At 37.6% G+C, this 27,796-nt stretch overlaps 3 protein-coding genes across 3 annotated transcripts; 2 read left to right on the top strand and 1 right to left on the bottom strand.

The window, feature by feature from the left end:
* Nucleotides 1–4,265: 4,265 nt before the first annotated feature.
* On the top strand, nucleotides 4,266–8,265 carry LOC147851170 (uncharacterized). The gene is made up of 2 exons (XM_087335651.1): nucleotides 4,266–4,596; nucleotides 5,506–8,265. The coding sequence occupies exons 1-2, from the start codon at nucleotides 4,565–4,567 to the stop codon at nucleotides 8,240–8,242; spliced, it is 2,769 nt and encodes a 922-aa protein (XP_087191777.1). The 5' UTR covers nucleotides 4,266–4,564; the 3' UTR covers nucleotides 8,243–8,265.
* Nucleotides 8,266–10,197: 1,932 nt separating this feature from the next.
* LOC147851169 (uncharacterized) lies at nucleotides 10,198–12,575 on the top strand. Its single transcript, XM_087336016.1, has 2 exons — nucleotides 10,198–10,777; nucleotides 11,868–12,575. The coding sequence occupies exons 1-2, from the start codon at nucleotides 10,537–10,539 to the stop codon at nucleotides 12,248–12,250; spliced, it is 624 nt and encodes a 207-aa protein (XP_087192142.1). The 5' UTR covers nucleotides 10,198–10,536; the 3' UTR covers nucleotides 12,251–12,575.
* Nucleotides 12,576–18,165: 5,590 nt separating this feature from the next.
* LOC147851168 (uncharacterized) lies at nucleotides 18,166–22,663 on the bottom strand. Its single transcript, XM_087335566.1, has 5 exons — nucleotides 22,373–22,663; nucleotides 21,317–22,274; nucleotides 19,760–20,621; nucleotides 19,308–19,389; nucleotides 18,166–18,746 (listed from the first exon to the last, which is right to left on the bottom strand). The coding sequence occupies exons 1-5, from the start codon at nucleotides 22,661–22,663 to the stop codon at nucleotides 18,489–18,491; spliced, it is 2,451 nt and encodes an 816-aa protein (XP_087191692.1). The 3' UTR covers nucleotides 18,166–18,488.
* Nucleotides 22,664–27,796: the final 5,133 nt, after the last annotated feature.

The raw sequence follows: 27,796 nt of genomic DNA, 5'->3' as shown, positions 1-27,796 counted from the left end.
TTGATATAACAAACTAAATTGATTAAGTTTACCCATTACTCTGGTAATTGCAGGCACTCCCTTTGGTTCGTTAAAACAATTAGTTCTGTGTGTTTAGCCATCCGATGAGATACCTAAGAGTTTGTCACATGGGGTTCACAGTTTCCTTTCAAAACTACAATAGTTGGTCAATGTAATATTGTATAGATTTACTACAATGTCAACTGTTAAGCGTGACTCTAATTTCAAAATATTTACAATTGTACCATAAACATTCCCTTCTCCCACTCTCCTAGGTTTTGGAGCTGGACAATTTTCCCCGTTCAACCTTTCTGACACAATTTTTGAATATGCCAGATATGTATCTTACACACCATTTTGCTACCCTCTCAATTATCATACCTTGAACATTCCCTTTTACCAAACTTTTACTACATGTTACGCACATCAAACAAGTATCGAGACTCAAGAACAAACTTAGTGCTTTAGATTGATTAGCTTATCTTGCTTCATGAATAAATTTTGTTGACATTTCCCACACACATTCATTTCTTACAATTTCGATTGGCATCTTCATATTTTCTAATCATGTGCCATCCCTAGCATTGTCATTGGAATATTGTTAGATGTGGCATGCTTGTTATATACAATAACTTTGGCGTCATATATATCTTATAAAATGAGTTTGAAAGATGGAGCGTAAGTAAAATGTTTTGAAAAGGAAGAATACTTTCATAAACGAAAAGGCGAGTTGGTAAGATCACGTGCATAAAAAATGGAAAGGTATGTACAAGAACGCATGCATGCACAAATATATAGAGATATATGAAGAAATGGAAAAGCTTATAATGATTCCTGACACCCTCATCTATTTTAACTCCCTGTGTCTTTGTCTCAAGCTTAAAACTACATGGGTTCTCACTGTTCATTCCATTCTCAACATACGTATACATTGTCTCCTTTCGAGGCTTGTGAAAAGATGATTTAATTATTAATAATAAAAGGCACCAAAATCCACGAAGAAGAATATAGTACAATGATGTATGTGTATGTACCATGTTGATACGCACATGTTTTGACATGCATTCAGGGGTACCTACTACCACCCCAACCATCATATGTATAAATATTCTTGTCAAAGAAAGAAACTACCGGAACTACTTATGCCAAGACCCCCCTTCCCAAAACCATCTCAATTATTTGTTGTGGTCCATCTAGTTTGGGCTTATAAAATAAGTTTTTTCAAACTATTTGAATTGACGTACATATCTAGTTGGTGCTTAGAAGGGGAGTGGTTCAACGTTTTTTGGGACAATATGTATGTGTTTGTACATTGGCTTTCAGGTGTATAATATGTTCAATGCACACACCAACAATGCCTTGTTGACGTGTTTCGTGTATATCACTTGATGTCCATTTTAAATTTGATGTTTATACTTCACAAATTGTTAAATCAAATCCATCTTTTGGCTCGTTGCTAAAAGAAAGATACTTTTTACCTTGTGGGTGTGGATTATTTCCTATCTCGCTTCTTAAAGAATAATAAATTATTGCTAACTTAGGAACAAAAATGAAACATAAATTATCTCATGGGTAATAGCATGATGTGTTTACTTGCCATCCATTTACAATGACCATTGATAATTTGTTTATTGCAATCTTATACAAACAAGAATTAGGCAAAGATGTTTCTAATATTTTCCATATAAGTTACATACTAGGGACAACCATATTCGCTCAACTCTAAAGCATGCCTTACTCTATTATAATACAATTTATGTAACTATAGTCATTTACATAACATGTTATTTCCATAAGAAACAATTGAAAATATATCAAGGGTGAGTAATGTTTCATGGAAGTTTCCATCCCCATTATAACTAGGATTCATCCTCATCTTTTTATTTGAAGGTGTTGAACATTTCTAGGTATATGTCATATAGTATGACATATTACCCTCTTGACATGTAAGTTTGTGTTGATATCCACGCATGCACATACCTACATGAGTATGTTTATTGCATATTGACTCATTTTTCATGGCATTTCTTCAGGAATCCAAGCAAGACATAGGTTACATGCATGACTTCTTTAAGAGTTAGCAATGTTTCATAGTGATATGGAAAGAAAAGTGAAAACATTCCTACATGGATGTAAATTTGCAAAAGTTGTCAGACATCACAAGGTTTTATTTTTTGTAATGCGTTGGGAATCAAACAATGCTATCATAATGTAGCTACAAAGCATGCAACCAAATGTGTATTATCAATGTTATATTGTAATGGTTTTGAGCTTTGGTAAAAAAAGACATTACATGTTTCGTGTTATGTATGTTTTTTTTTTCCTTCAAAGATTTTCTTCAGTAGTATTAACGAAAAACACTCGAAGGCTACAACTTGAGCTTGTCAGCCCAGAAGCTTACAATTTTATTTATTTATTTATTCCAAAACAAAATATACTTCTTATACCAAGCATCATATGTTATTTGAAGAATAACAACTATCTGTGAAGATTGATTGACAAATCATTATGAAGTGGTAATATGGTGAATAGCATGATTATGTATGTTACTTGAAGAATAACAACTATCTATGAAGATTGATTAACAAATCATTATGAGGCGGTAATGTCTATTTCCTCATTCTTTTAGTTCAAAAATGACCGCCAATGTTAAATGACAAAATGCATGTCTTGCTTATAAATTACGTTGTTGTTTTGGATGTAAATGTTCTAAAGCTGAGTAATACCAATGGAGGATATTTTTTATGGGAAAAAAATATTGGAAATAGAGAAGCATTTCCAAGCAAATAAAATTGAAAACATAAATGATATACTAATCATCACTTTCAAAGTTGCATTTTCCTTAGTATGGATATATGTGGCTATTAGGAAAGCAACAATACAATGAAACTTCACCCACATACATAGATGAAAGGCTAGCAAACAATAATACAAGGGCCATCAGATCTTTACAAATCTCATAATATAAATAGAATTACAATGAGTTTGTAATATAAATATCACAACTACTTGGTTCAATAACTTCATGTTCAAGACAATACAATACTTATATGGTTTGACAACTCACGTTTACACTACGGTTCTACGAAAGAAGACACTCTCATGACATATGGATGGTTCATATCACGTGAGCATTGAGACTCGTGACTTAAGCTAACATGATTACGGTCACTCCGTTATATTATATGTTAAATTATGATAGAAAATTCATTTGCCAACTTTGTAAAGTCATATAATATGTTGATCTCTAGTGTTGCACCACATGCATGCTAGTAGGATCAAACACCATGATGAATCCGATTAGCATATATCAATAAAAACCCTATGAGTAGTTGATGTAATGTAGTGATTTCCATAATTACTCGCAACACTTGTCGGCATTCCTTTCATGTTTTGGTAATGTGAGTAACAATGACATCTACATGTTGAGTACTTTAGTCTCACAATTTGGGTACAAAACTATTGGACTTTGTGGCTTTCTACGCATACATGAAAACTTTCTTGGAAACAACATAAAAACCAAGCTTAGTGTAGTTGGTCCTAGGGGCAATTCAAACGAAGAGATTGAAAACAACCTAGCGATCCCATCTGGTGCATTATGCACGCAAGTCAGTACAACATATCAAGCAAGAAATTGGTGTTCGTCATCTGAAGCCCACATTTGTGTGAAAAATACTTTGTGCCATACGAACACAAATATTGGACTTAACACAGGGAGTGTGAAAATAACTTGATGACGCATTATTCTCGCATGTTACACAATGGGTTGAACTATAGATCAAACACAACTTCAACCCCAATCCCCTCATAAATACCCCCTAATAAACAGAGCCATATGTGCATATATGATTGACTATCCACACAAATAGTGACCAATGCAATGGGCAATGGGCAAGATAAGAAAGTCCGTATGGAGCGAACCCGTTTTTTGTGCCACGCGAACGTGTGGGATTGCATCGGAGTTAGCAATAGAATTCGATATCTTGGGATGTTAGCAATCAAAAGTGATTGATACCCATGAAAAATCCACCATTGTGGGTGATTTCCACCCACCAAGTTTCTCTCTCTATCTATATGTATACCTATTATCTATATAGATATGGTATTATATATGTACATAATGTCTATGTATCTACCCCCATTGAAATATTCATCCCATGGTGAGTATGTAGAAACACTTCCCAATAGGGTGAAGGATTAGACCTATGATTATATATATACACACATACATTCATGTTATGTGTGTGGTTTTGTGTATCTTATATTTACCATTGGATTTGGTGAAGGTGTAGTGGAGATTCTCAATAGAAATCTAGCTTTTTTGTTGGTGAATTCCAACAAACCATATCTATCTATATCTATCTATATATTTCTGTATATCTACCCAACTGATTCCTCTTACACATACACTCAAAAAGAAGAACAGAGTCTCTGTCTCTGTCTCTCTTACCCTGTCTCTGTTTTTGGCTCTTCCATATGTCTCTGTTCTTTCTGTAACTTCAATGCAGAGTAGCAGAAGAAGAAGAACAGGAAGAGGAAGAGGAAGAGGAAGAAGAAGAAACTGATGGGGTTCTCCTCTCAAGTGGATTCCATAAGGTAACTTACTTGATGAAGGCCTATTTGTTTCATTATATCAATGGAGAATGTTTCTGAAAATGAAAATGCTTTTTTGTTGTTGTTGTCTTCTTTCATTTAATGATTGTCTGTATTGGTTGGTCTTCAATGCAATTCATTGACTTGAGCGTTGATTGCATTCTTGTTGCACATATTTTGTTCTCTCTAAAATCGATTCTGTTAACTGAACCCTAATTTCTAAAATCTCAGCTGATCTCTGTGCTTCCTTCCTCCCCCCTCTTGATATCAATTCTTAGGGTTTTAAGGGTTTATTCAGAGTAATTCGTAAGAAACCCTAAATGCCAAAAAAATCTAAATCCTAAACCCTAATCACTATTAAAGGTTATCTATTAATGCTATAAACCCTGTATAGGGTCTTCTCTATGATGTTATCTATTAAGGGTTAGGGTTTTCTCTATGCTCTAAACCCTGTCTAGGGTCAGTTTATGGTTTCATTAAACTCCAAACCTAAAGAAAAAACCTGAATCCAGTTTCCCCATATGCTTCTTCTCCTTAATTCTTAGTGTCTCCTCTAACCCTTAACCCCAAGAAAAAGCTTAAAACTCTGTTTTTAAAATTCTTGCCTTCTCCACTTACAGTAAATTCTGTTTCCTTTTCTGCTTCCCAATCAACATATGTCTTATAATAAAGTTTATGGATTCCTCTGGACACAATGTCTTGCTTCTCTTTATGTTAATTCTTAAGGTCTAGGTCTGATTTTTGGGTTTATGTATACTCCAAACCCTAAGAAAAACCTTCAATCCCAATATGTTTCTATCGCTTACTTTCTAGGCTTTTCTGTAAACCCTAACATCCTAAGAGAAACCCTAAAATCCTTATATAATCTCCGAACTCCATTTCTTAAATCTTCTCGTTTGGGTTAATTTGCAGGTCATTGCTTCTCCGAATACACTCTCTGGTAAAGAAAAAGGCTAGAATATCGCCCTCCTCTAGCAAATACTCTGTTCTAGGTTCATGTCTAGGCAGACTCAAAGGCCTCAGAAACTCTGCTGCTATTCTTGAAAAAGAAAGAAGGAGAAACAGAAGAAGAAGAAGAAGAAGAAGAAAGAGAAGGGATATCAGCTTTAATGGAGATACCGAAGAAGCTCAAATGGTGACTTCTGCCTCATCCATTCCCTCCGAGCAAGAAGCTTTCGAGAGCTTCACAACCATCCATCCGGAGTATCTTGAAACCCTAATCGTGGACGAGCTCCGCGAAGAAGAATACAGTGAGCTCCAAGCGGAAGATGGCCGCGTTTGCTTAGATTACAGTGGCCATGGCCTCTTTTCTCATCTTCAACAGGAGCTCGATTCCCCGTCTTCTTCCTTTGTTCTGTCCCAGGCATCAGGGGACCTAGTTTCCATGGAATCTTGTCATGCAGAGGAAGGAACTGTGGAATTTGATATAAGGAGAAGGATAATGGGGTTCCTTAACATACAAGAAGGAGAATACAGTCTGTTCTTCACAGATAGCAAAAGCTCTGCTTTTAAGCTTGTGGGGGAGTCTTATCCATTCAATGATGGCCATGGGAGAAGGCTGCTTACCATGTTTGATTATGAGAGCCAGTCTGTGTGTTCTTTGGAAGAGATTGCAAGAAGGAATGGTGGAGCAGAGAATGTGATGAATGCGAGGTTCCATTTCCCTTCTCTCTCCGTTTGCTCGGCAGAGATGAAGCTGCAGCTTATGCAGAAGAGGAATGTGTGGGAGAAGGAATGGGCCAATCTGGATGAGCTAAAACAGCCCAAATCAGGCAAGAATGGGGCTAATTTGGGAAAGAAGCAGCAACCCAATTCAGAGGAAAATGGGTCTAATTTGGAGAAGAAGAAGAAGACGAAGAAGAAGAAGAAGGAAGCCAATCAAGAAGCAAAAGATGAGATCAAAGCTGTCCAGAATTGCGCATTGACGGATGTTCCGAAAGAGAACAAGGGATTGTTCGTGTTCCCCATTCAATCTCGGATTTCGGGCACCAAGTATTCGTACCAATGGATGTCTCTGGCACAAGACAACGGCTGGCATGTGCTTCTCGATGCATCCGCGGCGGGTCCCAAAGATATGGACTCTCTCGGCCTCTCTCTGTTCCGCCCCGATTTCATAGTCACTTCATTCTACAAAGTCTTTGGATCCGATCCGACTGGCTTCGGGTGCCTCTTTGTCAAGAATTCGTCCATGGGCATCCTCCGCCCATCCTCTGGTCATGATTCGAGGAGCAATAATCTGGGCATGGTGAGGCTTGTTGCACCCATTGTTGTGGATGAAGAAGAAGAAGAAGAAGTACATAATTACAACTATATTGAGAGAAGGGCACATAAGAGGGAATGTAGAAGAAGCATTCGGCATGCTGAAATTGCTTTCTCCGGACTAGTAAACTCGGCAATTCCCGAAGGGGTTATGTCGGATGGAGCTGATGTGAGTCAGCATTCTAAAATGAAAGAGGATTCCGTTGAATCTAGTGCCGAGGCTATATCAAATCTCGACACTGCATTACCATTGCCAACAATCCATGTGTTTCAAGGAGATGGAGATAGTATAAATGACCTTGCAACCAAGGGTAAGATAGGCGGACCTCTCACCCCTAGGTCGGTCTTAGAGGAGAGCCTTCTTATAGAAGGGCAAAGTAGCCTAAGTTACAATGATCGGGAGACTAGCGTAGAATCGAATCGATGTAATAGTGGGTGCTTGAGTCCATCTCTTCGGCGATATGAGCCCGGTGAAAGCTCAACTGCTTCTAAAGAAAGTGCCTTGACTGAGATGGAATCCTCAAGGCAATCGGATATTGTAATGCCCATTCATAACCCTCGGAAAACCGAATCTACTGATAAAACGAGGTCTTGGCTGTCATATCATAGTCACGAGATTTTCGGCCCCCGCCACCGCCGATCCAATGCATTTATAACGGATCCAGGGTCATTCTCTCAGCCTCTAGATACCAAGAAGAATCACCTTACCCTTAATGTAGACAATGAGAGCTCATCATTTAACTATATTGATGGTAGTGAAGATAGCTTAGATTTCTCGTCATCCTTATATGATGACGATGACAATGATGGCTATGAAAGTGATAGTGACCTCGATCACCTCGTGGATGATGCATCAATGTTTAATGTAGTTAGAAGGGATCCAGAAATATATTGCCGAGGTCTTAACCATGCTGATGCACTTGGGTTAAACAAGACCAATGATAGGCTAGGGTTTTTGATCAATTGGCTTGTAAGCTCCATGTTGAAGCTTCACCATCTCGTAGAACATTCATCATCGAATAGCTCTAGCTATGTACCCTTGGTACATGTATATGGACCAAAGGTGAAGTTTGAGAGGGGTGCATCAATGGCATTCAATCTATTTGATAGTAATGGATGTTTGATAAAACCGATGATGGTGCAAAAGATGGCACGGGCTCACAATATCTCCATTGGGACAGGGGTTCTCGCTCACATTAATGAGGAGGATTGCACAAAGGTAATACAATGTCTTGATGATGAATTAAGCTCACCATTAAGGTTTAGAGTGGTGAGTGCCACTCTTGGTTTCTTCACTAATTTTGAGGATGTTTATAGACTTTGGGCTTTTGTGGCAAGGTTCTTGGATCCTCACTTTGTAAAAGATGAAACTTTTATTATAGACCATTGAATGACACAACTCACTATTCGTCACATTCTACACACAAGTTTGTGTATGGTTTACGCCTCATGTGTCATTAGTCCTTAACATAGACAAATTGACAACCTTGTATATATCTTAAGAGCCTATCTTCCCTTTAGTAGTGGCTTATTTTGTACTTCAATGATGCTTGAGTTTTAATTTTTTTGAAAACTCTAATTGTGAGTGTCACTTGACGTCATGGTGAAAACCTAAGAAACATGTACATGATGTGTAGGAAATAGCATATATTACATTATAGAGTATCACTAGCAATAAAATCCCCCATATCCATAGGGCTTTCTTGGATTACTTACATGCTTGAATTCTACACTTGCTTTCTCTAATTCTCGGATTCCTCTTCGGATAGTGCATCACTCCAATTCAAGCACAACTTCGACAATCATAGTTGCACCCTTATATCGTCCAAAACGGATTAAATAATAATTGCAATTTGGACATTCATATATAATGAAACAAGGTTACCCTTGTGCATCTTTGACTTGACTAGTATATTTCCAAAAGGCTTGAAACTATAAAACTTAAACAATTAAAAAAGGGAATTTGTTGACAAATTTAAAGCCTTGTGTTGATCCTTGCACTTACTACAATAATTCTCCATGTAAAATCAGTGAGTGCCTACTCAAAATTTCAGCTTCTTCCATCATGAACAAAGTGCCTTGCCATTGCATTCTTGTTTTCCACATGCACATACATGCCTACTTTTGATGGTATTGAAATTGTCATCATCCAAGCTTTTTTTCAACCCTCATACCTTTGTTTGCCTAGTTTATATTACCCATCAACAAGCAAGATAGATTTTGATCAACTTTTTCAAAGCTTTTGAAAACCAACTCTTTTTATGAGAAGCCATGCACGATTGTTTATCTAATGGATTTTCTAAAACATGGTAAAATATGGGATGATTTTCAATAATGGTTAATACCTAAGTTGAGATAAAAAGTAGAAAGGATGTTTATGAACAATTTCAACAAAGTTAAATGAAAATCCAAGACAATACTCTTTTTTTACCCCTTGATGGTGGATCAAAGTGGTTTGTGTCATGACCTTGTAATTGTATGGGTTGAACACAATTGCTGACACTCTTGACACATTTGCAAAACATATTGAAAACAAAAATAGAGATCCTTTTTGTGATGGATGAATAGTAGTTCAAGATTGGCTTAACATTATTTTGTAACTTTTTATTTTAGTACGCCGATAAGGGCTCACAATGCCAATCTTCAAGTTACGCCCTTATGTGAGCACTAGTTTGAGATTGGCTTGGCATAAAATTGTGAAGTTTTTAGTTTTTACTCAAGCTCTAAGGACTCAACATGCGATCATCATGGTCCTTCAACCACATGTGAACACAACCTTATGCCATGGATTATGGTTGTGACTTCGGTCTTGTAGGTCCATTTGGCCATATGTTTGCCATGTCTCTCTCTTTCTTTATTGGCTTACTACTACTTAGGTTGAGTTCACGAATCACCAGTTGGGCACTTTTCCAATGCGAAACATTTTTAAATAAGGAGAAAGCTATAATCAAATAAATGGGCATACTCAGGGCTATTAGAGACTCGACTCTTTATTTACCCTAATGTCCTCAAGTTTCGCAAATTCATGGAATGCCCATGGTTAGGCAAATTATATGACCAATTCATCCCCTATTTCTCCGTGATGCACCAACCTATATGCCAACAATGGTTGGATCATAAAATGCCTTCGGTCCAGGCAAATTGTATGGGTAAGTCCACCATCCCCATTTTGTCTGATTATATGAGGTTGTTATGAGCGATTAATGAGATAAAATGAAGAAGACTCATGGTTAATTTTGAGACTTATCTTTGATAGAGATATAGGTCTTATGATGAGATGTGGGGGCCAAAAGTTGTAAAGCCTAAAAAGATATGTTTGGATGAGTGTGGAGGTTCAAATCCCTCTTGGCTTCATTTTAAGATGTGGGATGAGCCCCTATATGCTGTGTTTTCTGTTAGTGATTACCCTCTGCAGAGGAAGCAAATACATACATATCTGCACATTTCTGCAGAGAAAGCACAATTCTCCCATCCAAACATACATACTTACATACATATCTGCAGAGGAAACACAAATCTCCCACCCAAACATACATACATACATGCATACATACCTGCACATATCTGCAGAGGAAACACAATTCTCCAACCCAAACATACATACATACATACATGCATAATACTTAGATCCATCCACCATCTCTCTCCAAGAACAAACACAAAGGCAAAAGAATCAGAGTCTGAATGTCAATGGATGGCTTGTTTAGGAGGTACCAGAGATGGAACCCTGTGCATCCTACATATGGGGCATTCTGGGGGATGGGCATCGGAGTCGGTTGCGGTGTCGGATGGGGTCCTGGCTATGGCCCTGAATCTATTGGTTTTGTCGGCAGCGGTTGCGGCTTAGGTTTCAGTGTCGGCCTCACCTTCATTGGTTTCGGCCTTGGCCTCCCTGCCCATGGCTTCATTTCTCTACCTTACCAAGGTAAAACTCACCCTTTCTTTTGGTTTCTCTGCTTCCACTGTTGCTAAGTCTTTGTTTTCTTCCTTACTGCCCCTGTTTCTAGATCTTTGTTAATATGCCCATAGAAACACTGTTAATTTCACTCGTAAGCTGGTGTTCTATATCCATGTTGGGAAGCATTAGTTCTTCTCCCTTTTCAAGGTTAAATCTTTCTTTTTAGGCTTCCTGTATTTCTATTGTCTTTATTAATAATGTCCATAGAAACTCTGTTTCTGGCTCAAGGGTTGCTGGTAGGCATGTTTGGGAAATTTTACCCAACCCTAAGGTTTCCCCAAGCTCCGATGGTATAGCTTTAGGTGATAGCTCAACAAGAGGCCAGTGATAAGATACAGAAAATTTTTACTTGTTTCTTGTGGGTAAGAATGCTGTCTAGAAAGTGATATATTGATTGTGTACACTTATTATTTATCAAGCAATTGTATACGAAACTGTTTCTTGTACAGTTATTAAGCAATAAAGCAGAGATGTCTATGAGTCCATATGAGGATAATATGTTTATACACACTCAAACCAAACGATATACAATGTAATTTGGAAACCTGGTGAACAGACATGGAGAAGTTGTTACAATTCATATGGGGAGTAGTGAAACATTTTGAGGACAGGACCAAAATGAGTATTTCTTGTTAGGATAATGAACAGCTCAAAACACAGGGATGGAGTAGAACTCGACAAAAGGAAACATGACAGGGAATGAGAAGCTGAAAAACTGCAGCAATCCTGCTTAATGCTGCACATAGACCACTAGTAGATAAGGTTATATGGATATCATCTTGCAACATTACGAGACGAATTGAAGGATAGTCATATGGTCGGTAAAGGATTTAATATTTCTCGATGTGGCTCAGGATATTGCTCAATGTCAGCACTCACAATTGTCTCTTTGGAAGTTCTTTCATCAGTTCTTTGATTTTGCGTGCCATTTGTGGCGTGAATCCTGCCCTATTGTATTGTTTCACTATATCGAACAGATTAGCAACTATGTGAATGTTAGTGGCAGAAATCAAGAGAATTCTGACTCTCTTTCCATTTTCCTTTATTTGTTGCACAGCTTTGACATCTATCACTTATGAAGCGTTAAACTTGATGAAGATGGGTGCTCCTCTTGTTGTGGATGCGAGCAATAGGGGTCTGACATCTCTATCATGTAAAGCAAGTGAAATGCAGATGAACATAAGGCAAAGCATTGCGAGGAACAGGGGTCTGACATCTCTATCATGTAAAGCAAGTGAAATGCAGAAGAATGTAAGGCAAAGCTTTGGAAATGTTCGGTCCAAACACTTGTTAATGGAAGCTAAAGCTAAGAGACAGTGGATCTCCATGGAGGCAAGAGTTACGGAGTGGGAGAAGAAGCTCAAGCATCGAGCTTTCCATTCATTCAAGATCTTGACATCCAAAGGTCGCCAAGATAGTTCGGGTGGTCCAATTAGATAAAACTAGAGTATACAAAACTGTGTTTGGAAAGAGGATTAAATGAGAGAACACCACAGGAGTGGGCATGGCATTCTTTACTCTTAACTAATTCCTAAACTTAAACAATTCGATGAGAAAGTCATAAATTTCTTCTCGAAACGTCTTAAAAGATTTTGGGTTTCTATATCCTATAACTATTGTATCATTGACATCGTTGCTCGTATGTTGCTTCAGCAACAATGGAGAGCTTGAGAAGCTATTCTTTGTTAAAGTTACTGCACACACAAACCTTGTTATTCCTTGTTATTGTATGTGGATAAGCTATAGAATTATATCATTCCATGTCTTGAAGTGTATTGATTGTTCTTTCTAGGTTTGATCAAAATGGTTACCTTATTGTTGTAAGGTTAACTAGATCCAAGATGACCATGTTTATTTATAGGAAATTACTGATGATATGCTTTGTACGCTCATGGATATGCAACTCTGGAGGTTGATATGCTTTTGAGGTGCAAATAAGTTGAGCTAGTAAGAGAAAACAATGTGAGAATGTATGGAAGCTATTAAAGCTCAAGATTAATGTGATGCCTCGAATGATTATCATGCTTGATGATAAGGAGTCACATTTACTTTGTTCTAGTGCTTTAGGGTTTAGGGTCATGTCCAATAAAAATCCTCCCTTGATGCTTAGCCAATGTCCAAATTGTCATGTAGTGAACATATTTGGGGCAATACCCTATCAATATGTGAACTCTTGTCCAAACACTTGTTTTTAGGCTTCTCCAAGACTAACTTCAGCAAGACTTGTAAGGCTCCTCCAAGACTATGAATTCCTTCAGATAAGGCTTACAAGTGGGTTGGATCTTTCGTTATGATTGAATGGTTTCAAGTTCATGGTTGAATACATTGTTTTATGGACAATGTCCACTATTTTCTTGATGTTTTTCCATTGTAGTTCAATTTGGGTTCCTTGTCACAAGTAAAAGATTGTCCTAAGCATGTCCACTTCATAAATTTAGGCATATTTGTTTTATCTAATGTCAAAAATAATATTTTGCTATCTAAGACCAAATATTCAACATCTAGATTTCATCCCCTACATCATCTCTGAGACGTATTTGCAGTTTACCACTTCATACATTTGCACATGTTTGCAATTTTCACTTGTGCCAAGAAACAAAAGTTTAAGTTCACCGGTTTGTAAACGTAGGCATGCTCTTGTAATCCTTATCTCAGAATGCAAAATTTTAATAGCTAAGAGTCTAGACCAAATTTAATACGATTGTAAGTAAATATTTCATATATAAATATTTGTTCACAAGTCTTGAGTCATTTCATTGATTATATCTTGGATTCATGCAAATGAAAGACACTCTACACTCTTCCAAGAAGGAATACCATTTCCATACCCAAAAAATTTACAATTCACATTTGCATTGAAAATATCAAATTATAAAGTTTTGCTTTCATTTGATCAACTCTAAAGATAGAAAATAAAGTAAAATGTTTGTATATTTTATGAGCATTGTTATAGAGAGCTAAGTACTTGATATTTTGATGCACGAGCTCTTGATCGAAGTGTTAATCCAATTGGGACTTGATGATATAACATTAAAGCATGGATAAGTGGAAAGTTGAAACAATCATGTTTTCTTAGCTGTGTGGATTTGTACCCATAGAACATACCATTTCTAAATGTGAGAAACTAAACTCGTAGAGACATCGTGGGTAAGGCCATTGTGGGTATTCATAGAAGATAAAAAAACTAGAGCTAGATTATGTAATTAGACCATTTAATTATGGATGTAGACATATTTGTGCATCTCAACTATATTTAGTAAAGTACTTGCATTATTTACATGTTTGACTTATAATTTCATGATGAGTAAGTATGCCATTTTATTATTCATGATGTGTAACTTGAACAAAGTGTGATTTTTACCACGAACAAGCCAATTTTTTTATATGATCTCACTTACGAAGTATAAGTGATGCAAGTTGATGAAACATAAGCAATAGTTTGTTTGTTACACAATTGCCTATTATGTTTAACTAGTGAATGATGTGTAAAGGTGATCACTTCAGCTTGCGCTTTAACATGTCATGGTTGAGTGATATAATAGACATGCAAATGCCTCATATTGTGCTTCAACATGTAATCCCCTATGTCTGCATATTCTCATCTTTCCTTCTTTAAGTAGCCTTTTTTAAGTATTTGCAAATGAGGATTGAACTTGCAAATTAATAGAAGTCCCAACTCTTCCGCACATTACTCATGATGCCATCCGCAATGTCATTTGTCATAGTGGTAAGATGGATAAACTCTCTCATGTGCAATTGATGGTGTACTCATAGTCATGGAGGTTAAACAACTGTGACTTGATATTGTGTTGATTTAAAAATAAAATCTTGTTCCACAAGGCCAATATAATGATAAGCATATCCTTGAGCCGAGATTAGGTAAATGTACTTTATCAAGCCAACAATATCTTTTAAACAATCGCAAATAGTTCTCAAAAGTTGTGTATGCACACATACACATGCAATCACGTTAATATCGTACTAATTGAGTTTCAATATGACTGAACACAAGGAAAGAAGTTTGAGAATTGGACTTTGAAGTCTAGATATCTTCCTAGATATCTAATGTAAGCATTTTAGTTTGGAAGGCAATGAATATTTTTCATATAATTATCATATCTTATAATTTAGGAATGAGTACAATGGCCATAGTAATGCTTTCAATGGCTACAACTCTTTCCTTTATTTTCGACAATTCTTAACATATGAATTTAACTTGAAGGTGTCACTTGCTCGAAAATTACAAATTAGCTCAAAATTCAAACATGTCCTAACAAGCCAAGTGTTTAAAGTCACAAGAGAAACGATCTTGGGAGATGCAATAATATGTTTTTAGATAGAAGGATACTTGTAGTTTCTCTTTAAACTAAGGGTCATGTTGCTTTGTTAACAAATTACACTAACAATGAGAAGTAGGAATCTTGCATTTGCCCATGCTCATGTAGAAGAACTTGGTATTTCACTTTTACCAACCAAATAAGCCACTCCATCATCCATGCATTATTGAATGGGAAAAATCCTCTAATTAATACTTTGGTGAGATCAAGTGTTTTATCTAGTAATTAATTGAGTCACCTCTCTAGTCGTAATCATGTTTATGTTGCACCAATTCATTCTCAAAGAAATTGGCCCACCCATTTGCCGAGACTTTGAGGGCATAATCTCCCTTCTAGAAATTAGTTGTGAAACAAACAATGTGCAACATCAATCTAGTTGCCAAGGATAATTCATGGCACAAATGAACTATGGAGCTTGGTCGTAATTTAAATATTCCTTCGCGAGAGACCTACAACTAAGGATCACATATTTGCACATGTGTCTTATTGCAGAAGCTTACCTTTGAGCCTACTTCAATAAGATTTGTGAACACACCTTGATGTGTATGCATCAGAAACTAATGTTGATGGAGAGTCAAAATGTAAACAAACTTTAAGCCAACTTGTTATCGCAATGTTGAAAATATGGAGGCATGAAAGGTGAAATACAAATTCTAACTAGACTTTTAGCTTGTTAAATAGCTAAATTTGAAGGAGAAAATATATACTAATCACTTCATTGAAATATAACCTATATAGCTAATTTTGAAGGAGAAAATATATACTAATCACTTCATTGAAATATATCCTATATAGCTAAATTTGAAGGAGAAAATATATACTAATCACTTCATCGAAATATAACCTATATAGCTAATTTTGAAAGAGAAAATATATACTAATCACTTCATTGAAATATATCCTATATAGCTAAATTTGAAGGAGAAAATATATACTAATCACTTCATTGAAATGTATCCTCATACTTGGAGATTAATTTGATATTAAAACAGTTTCATATATTGGCCTCATGGGATTGTAGAGCTTTTCTACTAAACAGTCAAAGCTTAGAGACGTACGGTTCTAGTTATTTGATGCTCGAGCATACAATACTCAAATGAGCTCTCAATTGCAATTTGCCACCATATGCTGCCTAGATAGAAGCTTATGCCCTCTACAGGAGGGCATGGCATGATGTGTTTAAACTCTATTAACAATTTTCCATGTAGTAGTCATCATTAATTCTTCCATTATATGTCACCTCTATAATTTATTTACTCATAATGTATTCAAGTTCTACAACATCATGTGCATGCCGACTTATAACTTTGATTTGTGATTATATTAATGGGCACTCTTAAAAATATTTTGTTGAATGAACCCCCCATCACCACACTACATACAACTTCATTTCCATACTATTCGTACATGTATCTTTGTTTCAAAATCATTCACAAACTCCTAATTTCTAGTTGCACATAAGCACGGATTTGAATAATTAATCACTGGGATGGTAGTTTACATCATAATTGTCATTTGTCATTTTTGTTCATTAAAAATATTCTTCACTTTGAAAAGCAAAACATAAAGTTATCCATTCCAAAATAATATTTAAAGAGGCTCTAGTCAAATTCTATGGGGGGCGTGTTTCAAGAGAGTATGGAAATACGCAACTAAAGCATTTGTACAACTATAGTACATTGAGCATGAGACTTCATATTGGGCAGTCTCCTTTGCACTTTCAAGAACAATATGTCATAAGCATGGAGAGTCTCGTCCCGAAAGCATCACAATTGGTAGTTACCTTTGAATTTGATGGACAAAATGGAGGAATCAAACATTTTGGCCATTCGCTAGGACCTGTATTGTATGGAAATTTGAGGCACTCTCCTACATACATCACATGGTCTTTACCCCATCGAGGAGGTTTCTTTGTGTCAGTTGATGTTCCATCCATGCTTCACACGAGGATATTTACATTTGTAAGGGCATGATGTGTTGTATGAAAGAAGAAGACAAGACAAATGAGCACGAGAATAAAAAGTAAACTCATAGTTGTGTGACGTGTCTACAGAAGAGTGCCTTGAAGGCATATAAACATAGGAACCAAAAGTTGATTTAGCATATTGGCACAATCCAATTCGGGTAAGGTATTGGAGGCGTAAAACACACATGAAAGTGCATGAATATGTGAAAAACTAAACAAGGTTTGGTCAATACAATATCTATAGTTTGGATGTAGATAAGAATGAGGCTAAGGAAATCCTAATAAGCTTGACGTTCTTGTATAGGCACATCTAAGATTTTCGGAGGCTTATGCATCTACAAATGTTCTATTGTCCCTCATTCACTCGTGTGGTAACCAAACGCAATTCCTAGCTTGTCAAGTGTCACAAACCTTCAATGTTAAACACGGTCACAAACCTTCAGTTACGTTAAACACCATCACAAACCAATAAAGCACGGATTGATTCTCAATAAAATGCTAATTGTAGGAGCAAGGATACAAACCATAAACCCATGGATCAATTGTCAATACTATTTCACCCTAAACCTTAAAATTACCAATTGATTCTCCATATAACGAAAACAAGTCTTGACCATAACAAGAAGGATTGGTTCTTGATATGAATTCAAATCATGACCATAAAAAACACAAGACCGATTTTCGGGGTGCGAGTACACATTCTAGAGGCACAAATTGATTCTCCCTACGAATACAAGCCGTGATGACAATAAGAAAGATTGATTCTTGATACAAATACAAGTTACTGTATTCATAAGGGAGCATAACTATAAGGGCACGGATCGACCTTTGGCCCCTAGGAACAAGAACAAATTGTAAAATCACGGATCGACTCTGGCCCTTGGGAACAAGAACACGTTGTAAAAGCACGGATCGATCAATTTTGGTCGCTAGGAGTAAACGAGTTCATGAGCACACTACAAAACACACAGAATTTGATCGATCCTTGGTACCAATATTGTAAACCCTAAAAAAAGAAGAGATGGGATGGACATACACATATATGTATAGTCTATAGATGTATGTATGTTACTCTATATGAGAGCTATTGGGCATATGGTTCAAAGATGGATAGATGATCATGGACCGGTCATTGTAATTTGTCCACCCAATTGTAAATAATGGGCCGCCCATGTCCAAAATATTGTACACACTTCTTCATTAACTGTAAACTGTGTTACCTTCCCCAATCCCTACCCCCCAATCATTTTTTGAGCTAAATCTCTGATGGTGGTTGCTCACAATTGCAGATTTGTATTGAAATCGGATCATCTAAATCCATTCTATGAAGGAATGATCAGTGAAATCAATCAGAGAAAAGATGCAAAAACTGATTTCATGGCAGAATAGCAGGGAAACAAACACCCAATGATTCAGAGAAGTAATTGCTACCCCTCGATCTTATGTTCACATATTGGTTCTGATGATGATGATGATGATGATGATTTGTGTTACCCCTCTCGAGAGATTTGGCTAGCTGTTCCGCCTGACGAGCGCTCACGGCCGCCCGCATCTCGGCCGCCCGCACTCGGGCTGCAGCCACTCTGTTCATTATCTTCTCCGTAGCTCGTGATCTCAATCTCTCCAATTTCATCTAGCGCCATCCAAAGATGCTCAATGCTATATTAGTTCCTCGATTACAATTCAGTAGGTCCATATGCACATATGGATTGATTTGAGAGTATCAATTCGATTCATTAATCATCCAAATTTTCAGTAGTTGAGAGTATTAATTTGATTGATTGATCATCCCAATTTTAAATGATTGAGAGTATTAATTTGATTCATTGATCATCCGAATTTTAAGTGATTGAGAGTATCAATTTGATTCATTGTTCATCCAAATTTTAAGTGATTGAGAGTATCAATTTCATTCATTGTTCATACAAATTTTAAGTAATTGAGAATATCAATTTGATTCATTAATCACCAAATTTCAGACAATTGAGAGTATCGATTTGATTCATTAATCATCCAAATTTTAGACAATTCAGAGTATCAATTTGATTCATTAATCATCCAAATTTTAGACAATTCAGAGTATCAATTTGATTCATTAATCATCCAAGTTTTAGACAATTGAGAGTATCAATTTGATTCATTAATCATCCAAAATTTAGACAATTCAGAGTATCAATTAGATTCATTTCATTACCTCGAGCTTCTTCAGCTCAGCCTCAGCTTTTGCTTTCTGATGCTTTTCCCACGCATCGATCCGAGCCGCCTCGCGTACAAACCTACGCATCCAAAACAATTGATTAGATTCATTCTGCCGTACCGATCTCTCTGCGAAACATCAACACACACACACATTAAAGGAACATCAGAACTATATGCCATCTGTAATTTGTTAGGTTTTCACTATATCTATCTATCTATCTATATATATATAGATAGATACATAAGATATGGTAGACATGCCCTTAATGGACATGCCTGCATTCAAAGACTCTGATGACTGGCGGAATTCTGTAATTCACATTAAGTATTAGATTTGTCTGCACATATATATATGGATAGATAGATAGATAGATAGATTTCTCTGTGTCTGTCTGTGCGCAGGTGATTAACGATCCTGATTAAATGAACATGATCCAATCTAATTACTTCGAGGAATGCTTGAATCGTGCAGTTTCGTCTTGATCGAACCAGCAGGTGGACACGATCAGGCTATCGAGTGGTGGCGGCACAGTTGAAATGGAAGCATGAGGATGGACATGAGCGGGAGGGTTTGGATCTGGGGCACTATTAGTTGCCCTAATCGCTAATCTGCTGCTGCTGCTCCTGCTGCTGCTCAGATCCATGGATTGATCTGATGGTGGCGCGGGCGGATAATAACTCTGTTTCTCATCCGCCCCTTGTTTCCCGAAGAGGCGGCGCTGTATATCTCCCTGTTTCGATGCGGCGGCGGCGGCGGAAGAAGCAGAAGGTTTAATGGCGGCGGCGGCGGCGGCGCCATGCGAATCATACAGATTCTTAGATTCCTTCGGATCTACGAGCTCGCAGGAGAGGAGAAGATTCTCCTGGCGGGGCGTGGCGGCGGCTGAGGCTCTGGAGCTATTAGGCAGGGGCGTTATCTGCGTGCCCATGTCTCGCCGCCTCTGATGATGATGATGATGAGGCGGCGGCGAAGCAGCAGAACGCTCCGCCTCCGCCTTATAAGTGGAACATCTGGGCGAGACTTCGGTGGAGGCATCTCTCATCATCGTCATCGTGGAGGCGGCGCCGCCACTTCCGCCGCCGCCGCCGCCGCCTCCTCCCGCTGGCCGTACCACCACCACCCTCTTCTTCGGCGCTTCCGACCTCATGATTAGGCTGCCATTCACCTGCGCCGGTGATCTCCAGCTTAGTTCCTCTGAATCAATGTTGCTGCGCTTATATTTATCTTGCCCCTGCCACACCACCTGATTCATGCACATCCCTGCGCTCATCTTCTCCGATTTGTCAACATGCACAGCCCTGCCCTCATCTGCAGACAAAATCATCGCAGGATTAATGCAGGCATCCAATCATAATTTTTGCTCACAGTTTAGGGTTCTGGGTTCCCCTAATCCCTAAACCCATGCAGAATCTGCAACGACATCATCACAGAATTAATGCAGGCATCCAAATTATGAATTTTGTTCTCGATTTAGAGTTTAGGGTTCACCTAAACCCTAAACCTCTACACCCTAAACCCATGCAGAATCCTGCGTTGATCTGCAGGCAAAGTCATCACAGAATAATGCAGGCAGCCAATAATGATTTTTTGTTTCATAATTTACGGCTTAGGGTTCAGCTAAACCCTAAACCCATGCAGAATTCCTGCTCTGCTCTGCCGACGAAGTCATCACAGAATAATGCAGGCATCCAATAATGATTCTTGTTTCATAATTTAGGGTTTAGGGTTGACCTAAACTCTAAACCCATGCAGAATCCTGCCCTGCTCTGCAGAGAAAGTCATGACAGAATAAACCAGGCATCCAATAATGATTTTTGTTTCACAATTTAGGGCTTAGGGTTGACCACCCTAAACCCTAAACTCTGCTTTTTAGACAAAAAACATCACAGAATAATGCAGGCATCAATTAATGATTTCTGTTCACAATTTAGAGTTTAGGGTTGGCCCTAAACCCCCAAAGTTCAAACCTCTAAACCCTAAACCCATGGATTTTAGCTCCTTACTGCTGCCATGATCATCGGATTGCGGAGGAGGAGGAGGAGGAGGCGGGAGATCAGAAAACGTTATAGACGCCGCTCTCTGCACCACGGTCATGCAGCACTGCATCTGATGAGCGTCTGAATCCCCCACGACCTTCTGTCGCGGCGCCATGGATTTCACTAGCTTATTCTTCCGACTGCCGCCATCTGATTTGCCGAAACGGATCATCCGGCCGAGGCTCTGCTTATTCAGTTGCCCTGGGGACGCAGGGCTGCCTGTAATGGTCTTGCCGCCGAGCTTAACAGAGACGGCGATGGCGGACGAAGCTTCGGGCTCTGCTTCATGGCCGCTGAAATGAATGAATCGAGGCGGCGCAGTGCGGCAGTCTGAGGAGGAGGAAGATGAAAACGCCACCGCCGAGTGATCATTAGATCGAATTAGAGGCGGCGGCGCTGTGACAGTGCCAACAGATCGAGGATCATTATAGTAAGGATGATGGCGCTTATGCAGGCATTGAGGCGGGCTACGATTGAGGAGCCATTTCTCTGCATCATCCCATTTACTGGAGCTCATCATCATCATCTGCTTATGTCGAGAATGGTTGTAATTATGGCGATGAGCAGTAATCTTGGAGCTTGTGGCCATCCCTGAGAAGCTGCTTCGAGGATAGTAATTAGGGTTGCGATCTAGATCATTAGGGTAGTTAATCAGGTCCCCCGTACTGATGCGGTGCGGCACTAATCTCTGCTGTAGTTGTGGGCTCGCAGGATTCTGATGATTCGCCTTTGCAGTCTCATCATGCATTAATGTGTGGTAATCAAGATTGTCCAGCTTCAGCATCTCTGCCTTGACTGCAGAGAATGAGCTGGATTTGCGCATTATGAAGCCTGCAATGGGTCTCTTAATCGCGGAATCGTGGATGCTTTTGCCGCTAATCGCAGTATCAGGCGGCTCAATCATCGGATTAACGATCTGATGCTGCTGAGAAGAAGAACAAATCAAGAAAAGAAATGATGAGCCAGGAAAGAGGAAACAGTTTAATTAATTTATTAAGGAAGAGATTAAGTGCTAAATACTACCTTAATGGCCCCACTATCGTCCTTGTTGTTGTTGTTGTTGTCTTCTGAGCTGCTGATCAGAATGTTATCACAGAGCTCCTCCTGAGAGGTGGAACGATCGATGGAGCTATGGTAATTCAGCGAGCTATTGCGTATACTTCCTGCAGAATGATTAGAGCGGGGTTTTCCTACTGATCCATCATCACAAATGCAAGAGGTAGCAGAAGAATCATCAGATGGAATTGGCGTAACACAATTCGCTGGATGGGTAGAATCAGTAGAAATGGACACAGGAGATTGATCAAAACCCATCACGAATCGAGCTAATAATGCCAACTCTCAGCTAATCAGAGCTAATCGGAGGGGCTTAATCACTGTAATTAAGGGGAATAGAGTGGCGATATTAGCACACTAACGAAGATCAGAAGTAGCTAATTTAGGTCTGGATAATGATGATTATAACAGAACTCACTTGAATGGTAGAGAAGATTATATGTGTGAGCAGCACAGTATGTTTAGTTGTGGGTAAAGCCGGATTTGAACTCAGGTACTTGTGTTTTCTGTCCGGGGCCTTGGGATAGTGTGAAAGCAAGAGGAACGAAGATTGTCCGTCCGGTCATTTCTCTCTGTCTCTCGAAAGACCCACGATAACCTTGTGGCTTGTCCGACCCACGATAACCTTCGTCCGTCCTAAGACAATTGAACCGAGAGTGTGAAAAAAAGCAAGGAGAACGAACCTGACGACGTGAAGCGAGAGTGTGAAAAAAATGCAAGAAGAACGAATATGTCCGGTCATTTTCTCTCCAAAGATGGACCCTGGTCGTGGCTTGTGTCTGACCCACAACAACCTTTGTCCTTGCAAAGGACACATGAATTAACAAAACGCTGAACCGAGCATGCGAAAGTAAGAAGAATAAATTTAAGGCCGGCGACGTCAAGCCGAGAGTGCGAAAGAATGCAAGACGAACGAAGATGTCTGGTCATTTCTCCCAATTTAAGACAAAACACCAACTATAGTTTTGCCTGACCCACAAAAATCTTCATACTTCCAAAGATACGAGAATTAACAAACACTAACCAAGATAGTAATAGTATAAATGAGAAGATATGATCGATCGATCATGTTATTCGATTTCTAGTTATTATGGTTGACAAATCTTGACTCCAGCTTCTGATTATGGTTGTTATCTATTTGTGGAGAATGTGTGGGTAACTCATTCTTCCCCCATGTGCGTGTGGAGGAATCACCTAGCCCTACTTGATGTGGGAGTGCCCTATCTTTCAATATTGTTGATCATTTATGTCACTCAAGACCCATGTTATAAAAAGCCCCAAACACAAATACATACCATGGTGCAAATGGTCGAAAGAGGTCTTCGAAGAAACAACCATATTTTCCTTGGATACTAGATTATTTCTTTCATCTGTACATATGATGTTCCTCCCTCACACATAGTTTTGCTAGCTTGGTGTCAATTATTGTGCCCTTCGGTCTACAAGTCTCTATTTTAAGACGACGTGAAGAGGTGCATATTTGGCTAGCGAGAAGCACATTAGTCTTGCATAAGATGTGTATCCAATCTTATATCTAGATCAGGTGGAGAAAGTGTGTGTGGTATTGTGTCATTCTGATACCACACGGAAGTGAGGATCTATGTTCTAACGCACACCCCCCTCTTCTTTGTATTTGTCTATTTCATTTGATATTGATGTAGAGATTCAAATGTTGGATTTGGTTATTTAAATTGATATTGATGCGAAGATTCAAATGTTGGAGCTCTTGTGTCGATGGTTCAAGTTTCTATAGCAACAATATATTATATATACATAACATTGCGCTTAAGCCATATTGGCGGGAAATTGGAATTTATGGTTATTTTTATCGTGTATACAATTCTATAATTATGCTCACTAATTTCAACATTGCTTGACTACTCATAATCAAATACTATAGATTTATATAAAAATAGAATTAAGTTAAACAACTTTTACTTTTCATGTAACATGAGATAAATTCTTTGATAGATCAATGAATAGGCAAATATATTTTATTATCATCTTTGACGGTCAAATATGATCTATGGAGCTTATTAAAGAGGCCGATCTAGGAAAAAATAGTGCGACGAACTTATTAAAATATGAATATGTGTATGGGTCAAACATTTGAATAGATTCTTCTGAACATTACTGGGACTTGGATCTACAGTCTTAGTCATGGCCATAGAAATCCTTAGCTTGTTGTTGCTATACTGTAATATCATCAAGCTAGGATTAAGACATTATGGCCAACTTCTGGTTCACTTTGAATTCCTTAGATTTAGTCTCCCAATGTACACTCTACCTTGGTTACATGACTCTTATTATTTATATCCTTTTCGTATCATATCCTTTCGACACTCAATTCTTATCATGTCATTTTACCCAATTGATTTTCATTGGAATCTTATCACTTGTGCTATCCCGCTCCACCTTGTCGCTTTTCTCCAATGACTTCTCTTTGGGGACATCTATTTATTGGTCATCATTCCCGAATCCCCATAGTCATTTTCTTTTAGCTCTTGACTTGAATATTCGTTATTAACACAAGTGTTTCCTTTAAAGTTTAAACACATTGCTAACAGTGTCAAACACAAATTGGTTCTATCGTTTAGACTCGTTTGATTCAATTCTTCAACAAATAAACCTTGTTTTGTGTCACATAAGTGATCAATGTGTGTTGGAGCAATTTCTCAAACCTTTCCTTCCTGGAACTATGAAGCTTTAAATTGCATGTCATGAGTGTGTAGATAATTAAAGGGGTAACAATGACAAAGGATGATTGTACTTTAAGAATATTTGGGATGAAAATAAAGAGATTTATGTAATGAACCAAAATGATACGGCCATGCAATGATCTACTTGACATAATAATAGGCCTTACATTTGGGTACCTCATTGGGTTCTTAAGCTCATGAGAGCATTTTGATGGGCTCATGATTATCCTTATCTTACAATCCAAACAAAGGATCCCTTCTTGGCCAACTCCACACAAGCCTAAAAGATATACCATTATACTTGTGTGAACCTTCTGAAAGAGAAGAACCTACTCTTTGATCATCATGATTTGCAACACAAACCATCTCCCAATCTCTTTGATGTTTAGAAATTACTTGTATAGCCTATAACAAAACCATCGCGATGGGGGAAAGGGTTCTTGTTTCTAGACCCTTCAATAAGAGACCAAGTTGTAGATTGCATACAACTTATGCAAATTCACTAATGTCTTGGGAAGTAAATAACTCTAAGTTTATGAGATGTGTTTGGTATCATTAGAAATGAAAACAAAAATCAACCCAATGGCATGATTACAAGATTACGAATTTTTAATTGCAAACATAGATGTCCTCATCAAAGAATGATCGGCAAACATAGATGTCCTCATCAAAGAATGACATACTACGATTAGGGAATGATTCTAGAGGGATATAATTGTAGTGTCTTATAATAGTAGATGCTTTAACGAATATGTACCAAGTTTACACACTTGAATAATATTAACTTGTGAATGGAAGATTTAAAATGTTTACTTGGAAGAGACTTGTTTATGAATAAACTCATCGACACTTCCTTTTTATGTGATTATACCATACTTAACTTTTCTATTGAATCTAGGTGTTCGGTTGTGTAATGGTATCGTGTTTCTCCAAATAGGTTCACTAACAATATTTGTATTCAATGTTTACCAAGTAAAGTTAACATGTTGGCCATGAAGTTATTGATTCCCCATATGTCTTGTGTGTCACATAAGTTGAGTTAGAATAGCTGACATCTAATTTCACAAGTTATGGTTATGATGCCACCCAAAATATAAAAATAACCTTAATTTCTTGGCTACATTACTAGAAGCTCCCTAAGTGTTTGGATATTACTAGAATACCACTATAGAATAGTATATTTTACACTATATATGAGTATTGTGATAACTTATATGTATTCAAAACGCTATGAGTATTTTGGTGTCTTGCAACAAAATGTTATCGAGGAAATATTCGGTCATGGTGGATGAATTAGTATGCATATATATTGATTCTTATAAGAAAATGCATTTTGATTAAAAAACATATTAGAGGATGTACGAAGTAGATACAGGATCAAAGTATTTGACATTTTATACTATTACCATTTGGAGAAAGAATGAGAAATCAAAAGATACGTAGAGCTTAACTTCAAGCTAGTTTGCATTTTTTTAAATTGGTAGACAAAAAATATTGGCCATGCAATATGCGATATCATTTATATAACATATCTTAAACACGTAATGCATTTGGATTGGGCGTGCTTCATAGACACTTCTAAATGGAGTTTCGAAAGAGTTTTTAGTCTAAACTACTTAGATGATGAGGGCGCTCAACTTCTCTATTCACATGGATCCTTTTGAAATTTGAAATGGTTTCATTTTACATTTTTCTTATCAACATGCAAAATCATTGTAAAAAAGTATTGGCGATACTCTCAAGCTTGAGTTGAGAATCAAAATAGCCTTCGGGGAAACAAATCTTGGAGACTGGTTGGGATGACATTATAATATGGTCTATCTCTCTGGCCGAAAATATATCTAACAAGTACTTCACACATGTATTATCATTACGGTAATCCAAATAATAAAATAATGTGTTATTGTGACACCTAGAACAACTCTAGTAAAAGAATAGACGATTAATTTCTAAGTTGAGGTATTTTTTTCATTTACCGATGCTAAATTTACTCATGTGAATTTGCTTCCCCAGGGAAGAACCAATGTGAGCACACATACCCATCACAAGCATATGTATTTGTGTTTGTCCTCCATCAATTTCGCCGAAAACTATAGAGCATACACATATCGAGAACATGTGGATATGTGCCTTAAAAAACATATTGTATGGACAAATAAATCCACATACCTATATTAATGTGTGTATCACATATATCTCTCTTAAATATATGCGGGTGTTATTGAATGTAGAAGTTTATAACAGTAGTAAGTACTATTTTTTTGTCATAATACAAACAAACATGTAGAAACTACTTTGACTCGAGACTATTCGTTGTGAAATTGACCACCCTCAATGACAATCATACTTCGTTCACATGTGTCCATGTGAGACCGTGTCACATATATCTAGGAGGTTCAAATGCATTGAACTACAACTAAACAAAAAAAAAGATAGCTTATATGAAATTGTGTAGACGAGAAAATCAAACAAGAAAAATGGTGGTATATCTCTTGCTAGATGTCCCTTTTGTGCTCTAGTTTGAAACAAATAAGTGAACATGAAATAGTTTTTGTCACTGCAAGGCCTACACAAACAAATAGACCTCACATGAATTGTATTACAATATGATTTCTAAAGCATGCACCAAATATCTTGGCAAAACAACTTAACATCATGTAAGAGGAGAAATTATGTATGTATGATGATGCTA

Source organism: Azolla caroliniana, unplaced genomic scaffold (genome assembly GCF_043228905.1).
Source record: "Azolla caroliniana isolate FFs.n. ecotype wild unplaced genomic scaffold, voAzoCaro1.0.p SCAF_20, whole genome shotgun sequence".
Lineage (NCBI taxonomy): Eukaryota > Viridiplantae > Streptophyta > Polypodiopsida > Salviniales > Salviniaceae > Azolla > Azolla caroliniana.
The sequence above is the reverse complement of the archived record's forward strand: the minus strand, read 5'-3'. Positions and strand labels throughout refer to the sequence as shown.